Here is a 12,101-nt window from a genome sequence, read left to right on the forward strand (position 1 = left end):
TGTTGAGCTCCTTCTGAGTGAAGAAATACTTTAAGCTTTTGTGGTCCGTATAAATCTCACACCGTTCTCCGTAAAGATAATGGAGCCAGATTTTCAACGCAAAGACCATCGCTGCCAACTCCATATCATGTGTTGGATAGTGTTGCTCATACTCCTTCAGCTGCCTTGAGGCGTAGGCTATCACCTTGTCATTCTACATCAGCACGCAACCCAACCCTTGCTTCGACGCATCACAGTAGACTACAAACTTGTTGTTGGGTGTCGGTACATAAAGTACTGGTGCTGAGCACAACTTATCTTTAAGGAACTGGAAGCTCTCTTCACACTTATCAGTCTAGTTAAACCTCTGCTGTTTCCGGGTCAGATTGGTGAGCGGAGTGGCTATCTTAGAAAAGATTTCTACAAACCTCCGATAATAACTTGCTAATCCCAGAAAGCTTCTTACCTCTGATGCGTTCTTTGGTCTTGGCCAATCCTTCACAGCCTCTACCTTAGATGGGTCTACTACAACTCCGTCCTTGGATACAATGTGCCTGAGGAATTCTACTTGCGAAAGCCAAAATTCGCACTTCTTGAACTTGGTGTAGAGTTGATGCTCCTTTAGTCGCAACAAAACAAACCTTAAATGCTCCTCATGCTTGTTTGCGTCCTTTGAGTACACCAAGATATCATCAATGAACACTACGATGAATTTATCCAAGTATTCCTTGAAGACCCTATTCATTAAATCCATAAATGTGATTGGAGCATTGGTAAGACCGAAAGACATAACTAAAAACTTGTAATGCCCATAATGATTTCTAAAGGTTGTCTTGGGAATATCCTTTTCCCGTACCTTGAGATGATGATACCCAGACCATAAATCGATCTTTGAGAATACAGTCGCTCCTCGGAGTTGATCAAACAAGTCGTCAATTTGGGGTAATGGGTACTTATTCTTAATCTTCACCTTATTCAGCTCGCGGTAATCTATACACATCCTCATACTTCCGTCCTTCTTCTTCATAAATGGAACCGTTGCTCCCCATGGCGAATGGCTTGGTCTAATGAAACCCAAGTCTAGGAGTTCTTGTAGCTGCGTCTTTAACTCCTTGAGTTCAGTAGGTGCCATTCGGTATGATGCCTTGGAGATAGGCTCGGTGTTCGGTACTAATTCGATTGTGAAGTCAATTTCCCGAGTCGTTGGCAATCCTGGCAAGTCGTCGAGAAATACTTCTGGGAATTCATTCACAATGCGAACCTCGCCAACCTTAAGTGGTGTTTCCTTTACCACATCTGTGACGCTGGCTAAGTATACTTGACATCCTTTTTCTATCATTCACTAGGCTTTGAGATCTGATATAAGCGGTGTGCATAGTTCTTAAACTTGTCCCAAAAAGGACAGTCTCTGGCCGTCAGGAGTCTCGAACGTCACTTTCTTGCATCTGAAGTCGATGGTTGCGCCATGCCTTGCTAACCAGTCCATGCCTAGTATCATGTCGAAGTCTTTGATCTCTAGTTCTATCATGTCTCCTTCTAATCCTACGTCCTCAATCTTGATTGGTACGCCTCGTACTATCCCTGATGATAGAACTACTTTTCCCGAAGGCAACTCTGTTACAAACCTATTACTAAATCTTTCACAAGGTTTGTCTAGTTTTTCTATCATTCCTAACGAGATATACGAATGAGTGGCTCCTGAATCAAATAATATAGAACATACATTATTGAGGATAGAAACCTAACCTGTGACCACTTTATTGCTAGCATCAGCTTCTCCTTGGGTTAAGGCAAATACCCTGGCAGGAACCATCTTGTCTTCCTTTTTCCCTTCTGGCTTGAGCTGGGGATATTCTCTCTTCTGGTGTCCTTCCTGACCACAATTGAAGCATCCATTAGTGTTCGCATGACATTCACGAGGATGTTTCTTTTGGCACTTGGCACATTGCGGGTATTCTACATAACCCGGCCTATTCCCTCCATTGTTCGTTCGTGCCCTTTTATCTTTGTCAAACTTCTTGTTGTCATGATGCTTTCTTTTCTGACCATTGTTGTTGCTGGACTAAGTGTTGTTGTTGTGGTTGTTGTTACGACCAGTCTGAGGTTGATTTGGCTATTTAGGCTCAGGCTTACTGGCCTCCTCTTTACTAATATTCGCTTGAAGCCTTTCTACTTTTATTGTCGTTTCTAGAACATCAGCATAGGTAGTATTTCCTGGGTTTTCTAGCTTAACCCCTAGCTCAATCTTCGGTTGAATTCCTTTAACGAACTTGGTCACCCTAAGAAAGTCAGTTGGAACCATTTCCGGTGCAAACTTGGCTAATCGGTTGAACTGCCAAGCATATTCTGCCACTAATAAACTCCCTTGCTTCAGACCAATGAACTCCTCAACTCTTGAAGCGATGAATGCCGAATTGTAGTAATTTTTGTGGAACAACTCCACAAATCTGGTCCAAGTCATTGTGGCAACATCGTGAGTCTGGTGAACTAAGTCCCACCATATTCTACCATCTTTCTTGACCAGAGATGAAACGCAGGAAATGTGGTCTGCGTTGCCGAGGTTCATGTGCGCTAGGATCGACTCCACATTTCTGAGCCATTCTTCTGCCTCAAGGGGTCTGTTGTCCCTTCAAATTTCAGAGCATGTTGCTTACGAAACCGCTCATAAATTGGCCCCATGTGCTGAGCTGGGTATGGCGCATAGTTCTCCATTGGGCATCCCCCATATGGACCAACTTGATGGGGTGCTGGGGCCATTTGCTGAGGCTGTGGTTACGGCAGAGGCGGAGGCTGAGTCTGAGGCTGAGCCTGTTGTCGGTGTTGCTGCAGTAATTCCTCAACTTGTTGTCGCAGTCTGGAAATTTCTGCAGTGTTGTCAACTGGCGGCGGCGGCGCATTTCAGTTGGCAGTAGCACGCACTCCCCTTCTGCGAACTGGAGGGGCTTCATTTGATGCAAACCAAGGTGCTGGACATGCTGATCATACATGTGGGAATGGAGTTGGATTTTCACTAGACCCTTTGTCACTTCCTAGTGGCCCAATTACAAGACTTAGTGCCAAGCGTTTCAAGGAAGCACTAAATGGGTTAATCCAAGAGAATTGGGCTGATTCTAAAAAGACCAAGATGGACTCAAATAATAATCAAGGCTTAGTCCATGTCATCAAAGCAAGTGAAGAGGCTAATTAACATCCAAAAACGTAATCAGCATGGTTTAGTCATTAAAGGGCATGAATTTGATGAGTTTCAAGGATATTAAATAGGGGAATGCCAGTGGCCTTGGCTGGTTATGTTAATGCATTGAAATTAGTCATTTAAGTGATTTTTGGCTGCCTTTTGAAGTCCAAAATGCCTAAAAACGTGGGGAGTTATTATTTTTATGTTTGTGTTGCTTTTAAGGCTGAATTATGACTTTTCCTATTCTTGGAGGATTGTTCCAAGTATATATAGGGGTTTTATGAACATTGTAAGACATGATGTTTTGGAGAGATATTATTATTATTGTGAGGTGTGTTCCTCTTTGTTCTTGAAAGAACTCTTGAACTTATCAAGTTAATCTTGTGGCGTTCAAACAACCAAACTTATCACCTTGATCCTTGAGATATTCTTAGGTTTCCTGGTGTGGCATTTTTAATCCTTTGTAGTCTTGGTTTTCATCTAATTAGGTGACGGGTCAAGGCTCAACAAATCTTGTCTACACGATCTTGGGGTTCCAAACCTTCATTGTTATTGGGTTTCATCACAATTGTTGGTGAGGTTCATATCATCATTGCTCTCAGGGGAGGCAAAATTGAATGTCCGAAGTGTCCTCTTTGGTGAAAGTGATAGGCTGGGATTCAACTCTCTGTTGTTTTGGTGCTCGCGGTTCAGGCACATAGGGAGATCCATCTCCCATTTTTAGCTATTGGACATACCTCTTCTGAGCATTTCTGCCTGACCCTGCAAAGTGTGGTCCCCCGATGATGGTTATTACGTCTTCTCCATCAATTGCGGGAGGTCGATTATCCTCCCTCGCAAGTGGTGCGCAACTTGTTGGGCTAGTTGAGTCGGAGCTGCCTTTTGACCAGGCAAAGCCTCAACTAGATTCTAGTTTCAAACGTACTGTCCGAGGTAGCCTCTTCAGATCAACCCTTCGATCTCTTCTTTTAATTGTCTGCATTCATCATTTGTATGACCCAGGTCCCTGTGGAATCTATAGAACTTGTTTGAATCCCTCTTGGTTCTCTGATGTCGCATTGCATCGGGTCGTCTAAAGGGTACCTGATTCTCATTCATGACAAATATATTCTCCTGAGTATCTGTGATCTTGGTATATATTGTATAAATGGAGAAATTTTTATCTCCTTTCTTTTTCTTACTCCCATCAGCCTCAGGGTTGTTCCCTTCATTATTCTTTCTCTTAGAAGAATTGTCTACTAAGGGTTGTGTTATGGAGGGCATAGCCGAGGTAGTGGCTGAGTTAATGTTTGTCATTGTAGTTATTGAGGACGGAGGAGTCAATTTAAGTGCCAATCTTGCCTCCTCTACATTGACAAACCTCTGGGCCCGAGTGGTGAATTCAGTTATTGTCCTCACATGCTTCCTTTGCATGTCATCCCAAAGAGGACTTCTTGGCAATACTCCAGCTCGTACTGCCATAAGATGTTCATTGTCGTCAACATTGCGAGCTTGGGCCGCCTCTATATTGAACCTCGCCAGGTAGCTCTTCAGTGATTCACCAGGTTGTTTTCTAACATTCGTTAAGGTGGAAGCCTCGTGCTTGATACTCTTCGCAGCTTGGACCTGCTTCTTGAACTCCTTAGACAATTGATCCCAAGACGAGATCGAGTGTCTTCGAAATTTGTCAAACCAATTCTTTTCTGGTCTAGTGAGTGTGGTTTTGAAGATTATACATCTAAGCTCATATCCAATGTTGTTGGCTCGCATCACGGTATTAAACGTGCTCAGGTGGCTGCTTGGGTCGGTAGTCCCATCGTAGGGCGCCACATGAGGTATCTTGAAACCATTGGGGAATGTTGTGTTTAAGATAAGGGGAGAAAAAGGCTTAAGCTCCTCATCGAACTCATAGGCCTTTTCTTTATTTTTCCCTTCTAGAAGGAGCCTAAACGCTTCCTCAAGTTGGTTCATTCTTTCCTGAACCAAATCCACCAGAGGGGGAGCTTGCGCTACTGTGACTTGGTTGTTGTTCGTAGGAACTCCAGATCCTTGTCGCAATATAGGGTTGGATTGATTTCCATATACTCATTGTAGAGGCTCCCTCTGGGCATTTAAGTGTGCCCTCAAGTCCGGGTTTGGCTGATAAAACTGCCTGTGAAGCTTGTTCAGGTGGTCCCGAAGATCAGGATAACCATTCAAATAGTTATCTTAATACCTAGGTTTGGTGTTATAAACACTCACCAACCTGCTGGAATCTTGACTTCCATCACGAAAATTTCCTACGACTGTTGTGAGATTTGATTGCGAGGTGGGTTATTCACATACATCCTAATTCTGGTTGCATGTGACCTCGATACATAACTCTTAGATGGTTTGGGTTGTCTAGCCTGTCTATGCTCCTAATGTACCCCCAGTGGGACCTCGCGTTCTCCCCTATGTCCAGGTTGAGCATGACAGTTACTGTCCCGGATACCGCTTCTAGGAATTTAAGAAGGCTACTGAGGCACTCTCTCCCCAGCTTGATTTTCGCTGGAGATTGTTGGGGTACACCCCGAGCTTGGGAGGGGTGTCTGATTGGTGTTGGAGGATGCCTAATTGGAGACGGTGGTAGCCTTTCATTGTTTATCCTCATAGGATCAGGGTTATTATTATTCCCAGTAGGTCTTGGGTTATCATTCCGAGCTACTAGGGGAGCTCGGTTATTCTCAGGGTCTGCGAGAATGTCCCTAGCGGGGTTGTTCCTGGCAGGGTTTCATGATGACACCCTGGGCAGGTTGTCTCCAGCACTTTCCCTAGGCCTCGATTGAGCCTGTTGGGCCCTTTGTTCGGCTATCCTAGTAGTCGTACTTCCTTGAGGTAGCCCCCTAGTCCTCTGCGGGCGTGCCTGGGTTTCAGCGGCTCATCTTGCCATCTTCTCATTTAGTCGCGTTGCCTTGGCTAACTGTTCATGCAACCTCAAATTTTTGAGCTCAACTACTGGCACATATCTCTCTCAATTGTAATAATCCTACTCATTAGGTCTAGAACTTTGACCAGGCCATTCTCTGGGAGACGATGAGGCACTCTCCTCATTGGGACTCTGATCCACGGTTGGTTGTTTGCCAGGTCTTCGAGGATGCTCCTCAGTTCATTGAGTATTTTCCTAAGGGATTTGGGGAAATGGTTGCCCACTGGTTCAAGGAATGTTCAAGGCAGCCATTGTTGCTAAGCGGGAAGCTTTGTGTTAAATGGTAAGAAGAATTTCTTAATGCTCTCAATGAATGCACCAAACTGTTGATGTCATTTTTCATCAAATTAATTATGTAGAGCAATTAAACAATTAATTATGAAGAAAAAAAAAGAAAGAGATTTTTACGTGGTTCAGCAGTTAAAATCTGCCTTCGTCCACAAGTCACTTTTATGAAAGTAAGTGTTAAAGCTTCAAGAAAAAGCAATTTTTACAAAGCGTTTCTCCGTACAAAATTGTGTGTGAATACAAATGACCAGATCCAGGTTATTTATAGACCTTGTTACAAGAATACATTCTCATAAGTTTAGGGAAGTTACAACATGTATTCTTATTTAAGTTCAAATGAATACCTGAATAATAATAATAATAATAATAATAATAATAACAACTTCTCCGTATATATGTATTTAATGCGTCTTCGAGCTTAATCACTGCCTCAATGCGTTTTCGAGATCACTCAAAGCCTCGAACCCACCATTCCAGTTATCACCACCTCCTTGATTAATTAATCTTTCGAACTCACCTCTTGGGGGAGACTAACGCTTCGAGCCTGCAACTCATGCTTGAGCATTGATGTCGTAGCTATGGAACTTCGTGACAATTTGTACAAGTATAATGCTAACACTTGTTAATCCTGAGCTTACACTATATGAACCTACATGTCAAGGTTGTTTATTTATTCTCAAAATTTGGGTGTAACAACTTACAACCTTAAAAATGCTTCCATCTATTGTAGGAGCTTGCGTTAGTGTAAGAGATCAGTTTGACTGAGGTCATGTAATTTCTCAACTGTTAAATTTTGGTTGTACAAGAAGATTGTCACAATTGAAGGGTTTGTCTTCAATATGTTTTTTTAAGTTTTTAAAGAGGAGGTTTTTCCTGTGTATATAAAGGTTGTGTTGCACATGTTTCAGTTTGTGTGTAAGGAAAAAATAACTTATTTCTTTTTCCTTTTGGATTGATTTAGAGTTAATTGATATGTGCTTAGTATTTACTTATATAGTTTGATAGTGGTACCCCAAAATGTTACTTGTTATTTATATTTTGGCTTCCAATTGGTTGAGGCATATAAAATTGTGTTGGTTGCTTGTTTCATTTTTTCTTTTTGTTGTTGGTTTTTAAATGGATTTCAATGTAGTTGGTTAGTGTTCACTACACCAAAATACCCATTTTGTGTCAGTTGAACGCGCCAGTCAACTGTCAGTCAATGCAGTTGATTGACGCCGTTGACCGAGATGTTACATTTGTGGCAGTTGGAAATTGCCACAAATGAAAGAGTATTTGTGTAGTTGTAGCACTGGCACCGTTATTGGGGAATATTTGCACCATTGGCCTGATGACGCTATTAAGGGGAGCGTTAGCATTAGCTAGGCATTGATGCTAATGTCTTGGCCTAGAAATTAACCCATCTCATCGTTCCCAAGCCCTTATTTCCCCTAAAATGAAAAAAACTGCAACTATGTTTTCTCTCAAAGAACCAACGACGACTCCAGCATTTTCCCTCATTTAGGTGAGTTTTTTTTTCTTCAATTTTAAGGTTAAATAATGATTTATATATGTTTATGAACCTTATATGTAGTGTATTTTTTTTAGTTTTTTGTGTAGATTTTAGATTCTTTGAAAACCTAATATACTTCTTAGTTATATGTGGTTTGCTACTTCAATATCCCACATTACCACAAGTAAGTGCAATTATATTAATTTTTATAAATCGAATTTAATTTTTGTGATTTTATTTATGAATTAGTTATATTTCATATTTTTTTAAAATTTTTGTTAGTTTTATATTGATGATTATGTAATTGTTTTAGGTTTAAACTTTGTATTTAGTATTTTATTTTTTTAGAATATTTTTATTATAATGTCTTTATTTTTTGTTAACTTTTTTTTTATAATTTAATTTTGGGTTTAAGTGGTTAAATGGGTATATATATATATATATTAAATTATGTATTTTATTTAAGTTCCACTTTATTATTTATTTAGTTTGAATATTTTTAGTAAATTTTTCTTCATATTTTGTTAACTTTTTCAACTTTTTTTAAAATTTAATTTTGGGTTAAAGTGTTTAAATGGGTATATATATACTAAATTATGTGTTTTCTTTAAGTTACACTTTATTATTTATTTAGTTAGAATATTATTAGTATATTTTTTTATATATTTTGTGATCTTTTTTCTTTTCTTTTTTTTATTTATTGGTATCTTTGAATATGTTTTTTGTTGATGAATTTGTTGGTGATCAACTTTGAAGGATTTTCGGACGAAAATGTGAATTTACTTAATTAATTTACAATTTCGTTCGTAACTTACATCTGGATAAATATTAATATTTTGTGCAGGGCATTGGATCAATATGATACACACCAAAGAGAAAAATAGTCTATTAGACTAAAAGTTTGTGTTCCTAAAGTAAGTATATTATTGCTTACCTTATTAAAGTTTTGGACATATTTTTATTATATAAATTTGCTAAATATGATACTCACATTTGGATAACTATGTTGTAATAGTGTCGAAACTAAACTAGGCCTACCGAGTGTGGCTATTACATTATGAAGTTGCTAGGGAATTGATTTCGTAGCCTAGACCGAAGACCTACTTGAAAAATGAGGTATTACTTTACCCTTTAAATTTAATTTAAACTAACGCTTATGATTTTATTTGAATGTTATAACTTATTATTTTAAATATTTCTTATTTTGTTCACGAATACGGCTCCATATACGGTTAACGAAATCAATGAGATACGAGATGAGTGGGTTGGATCAATTTTGGCGTATCTCAGTTAGCACACGAGGAAGTTGCTGAGGACTTTTTAGTTTAAGTGTATTAACTTAGAAATTTAGAATACAATAGTTATAACTATATACATTAATTAACTTGGAAATCTGAATTACTTTTGTACATTTAATCACAAATGTTAACTATATACAAATGTTTTTCTGTTTCTGCTATTGTTTTTTTAATCAAACATGTCAAGGGAATTAGCATAAACATTTGCAATTTCCCTTGTTAAAACATTATGTGAAAGTTCCTAACTGACGATTTTTTTTTGTTTTTTTTAACGTTTGTGGCAATTGGGAACTGACGCAAACTTGCTTAGCATTTGTGTTAGTTCCCAACTGTCACAAATGTAGCATTTGTGGCAGTAAGCATTTGCGTCAGTGGAGAACTGCCACAAATGCTACGTTTGTGACAATTTTCTACTAACGCAAATGCTAAGTAGGATTGCGTTGGGATTCCACGTCACTTTTAAAATTAACGCAAAAAATTAATTGTGGCAGTTGGAAACTATCACAAATGACCTTTTTTGTAGTAATATTTTGTTATTAAAGGTACGAGGTTACTTTTTGTTCTCTGCCTTTAATATGTTTATCCACAAAATTAACTTAGTTTAGGAAAAAACTATAAACTATGAAAAATCTAAAACAATCTATATTTATGAAGAAAAAGAGCCACATAATTTTTTTTCAACTTTACGGCTTTCAATCTTTTGTCTCACTATCGGAGGATATGTAGCTTTCGGTGTTTCTATTTTCTTCAGTGTTGCCGATGTTCTCTGGAGTTGCTAGCTAGGCCTCCTTTGGTTCTTCATCATTGTGTTCTGCACAATTGATACCTGGATAGAGCTCTTTGGTCTAATGGTAGTTGTGCAAAAATCTTCTTCGTCATTGCCAAAGTCATAATTGAATAAGCATAGTGAGTACCAACTGTAATGTCCCAAAATTCCTAACAAGGCTTAGTGCCTTGATTAGTTTGTCGGGAGGTTATAATTGGATTTATCTATGATATTTATGATTTTATTGAATTTTTATATGTGAATATGTGAATTATATGAGTTATATTATGATATGATTGTTTATGCATGTGTATGAGTATTAAATGTGCTTATAGGCCCGTTTACGTTAAAAAGGGTGTTGATTGTGTTTTTAGCCAACGACGTGAGAACGTCAAATACGACAAACCTTCAAGAGAATTTAAATAACACAGACAGTTTTAATCAAGAAAAGTAAATAACACAAGGGATTTTATAGTGGTTCAGCCCCGATTGTCGGTAATAGCCTAATCCACTTAGAGTTGTGATTTATAGATCTGTACTCAAGATCAGATGGACTGAGCCAACTGAGTTTCTTCAGTACAGATTGCAAAAATACAAGAATTCTCTCAAATGCCAGCACTTTCTCTCTCTAGAATACTCAGACCCAAATTTTCTCTCTCTAGCAAGAAGAAGCAGAAGAAGCCGAACCCCTCTCTAATCCCATAAGTCCTCTATTTATAGGCTTAGGGTCATACATCTGATATCCCCTAGAACTGGGATATTTTATTATATTTAAATTACAAAAAACATTCAAAATGTAACAAAACCCCCATTTGTGGGAAGAATGAGAGATTCCCGCATATCCTGTTGAAGCTGTTTCTGGGAATCTTGACTTAGTCCTCCTCTAGCTAGTTGATCCACCTCCTACTGACCACCCATGCAAGTGCTGGTCGGACATGAGCATGGTGGTAGGACATGTTTTTGTGGGTCGGACAAGTGCATGGTGGTAGGACATGCACTCCTCTCCTCTAACATGGCACTCTCCTCTAGCATGCCATATCTCTCCTCTAACATGGCACTCTTTTATTTGGGCAACCATGCACTTGTTGGACATATGTATAAAGACCAAATTCTTGGGGTCTCCTTGGACCACATCCTTGGGATCTCCTAGGATGCACTCTCCTTGGGGTCTCCTCGGACCACCCCCTTGGGATCTCCTAGGATGCACTCTCCTTAGCTCTCCTCGGACCACCTCCTTGGGGTCTCCTTGGACCACACCCTTGGGATCTCCTAGGATGCACTCTCCTTAGCTCTCCTAGGACTACCCCCTTGGGGTCTCCTCGGGCCACACCCTTAGGATCTCCTAGGATGCACTTGGCTTGGTTATGACATCTTTCAAGCAGTCCAAACTCTTCACCAGTCTTCCGGGTCACTTTATCACAACTCTCAGGAGTCAATGTATTTATTGAATATTTAATGTGTCTTTTACGGACCATGTACTGCCATTTGTCACCTCTATTGCCACGTCATCAATCTCCATTTTTTGGGATAACAAAGGGCATTTTCATAATTTTGACATGTTGATTGTACATATGTAATTTCATGTGCTATATGTTTGATACCACATTATTATGTGGATATATTTGAGATATTTGACATGAGTCAGTCATTTTTAGCAAGTTAGCGGAAATGTCACAACAGGGATAAATAGCCAGCTCGGGGTGAGCCTAGGGGTATTTTGGTAATTTGGTGAATTACCGGGAATTATTGGGATATGGGATATATTTGAGGAAGATATTAGTATTTTAAGGATTAATTGATTAATTGGGAATCTTAAGAGTAATTTGAGGTTTGGTGGGAATTGGTATCGAATGACCATAGTGCCCTTAAGGGTTAAATAAGAGATTCATCGGGCGAAGGGGTATTATGATTAGTTTGACCAGTAGGCTGAGTGAGATTAGGCTAGTGCTAGACACTTAATCATTTCATGTACACAGCCTTTGTTTCTCTAAAGAGGCTTAGAAGACAAAGCTTGGTTTGGATCCAATTCTTGTGCTTGCCTGAGATCTTTGGTGGAGATTGGGGCTACTAGTGGGATTAGAAGCTTTAAAGATTACCATTCAACGTAAGATTCTTGAAATTCTGAGGTAATTCCCTGAGCTTGCTCTAAATTAGTACTTTGAGGAGGTTTCAGTTTT

General features: G+C 39.3%; 1 protein-coding gene across 1 annotated transcript; it reads right to left on the reverse strand.

Moving 5' to 3' along the window:
• Positions 1–4,096: 4,096 nt before the first annotated feature.
• Positions 4,097–5,104, reverse strand: LOC133799959 (uncharacterized). Its single transcript, XM_062237943.1, has one exon. It carries the CDS (start codon positions 5,102–5,104, stop codon positions 4,097–4,099), a length of 1,008 nt encoding a protein of 335 aa, XP_062093927.1.
• Between the last annotated feature and the right edge of the window lie 6,997 nt (positions 5,105–12,101).

This window comes from Humulus lupulus, chromosome 9, assembly GCF_963169125.1.
Source record: "Humulus lupulus chromosome 9, drHumLupu1.1, whole genome shotgun sequence".
Lineage (NCBI taxonomy): Eukaryota > Viridiplantae > Streptophyta > Magnoliopsida > Rosales > Cannabaceae > Humulus > Humulus lupulus.

Excerpts from the sequence above, each read along its gene's own strand:
- LOC133799959 (XM_062237943.1), bottom strand. The coding sequence starts at position 5,104 with ATGAACCAACTTGAGGAAGCGTTTAGGCTCCTTCTAGAAGGGAAAAAT.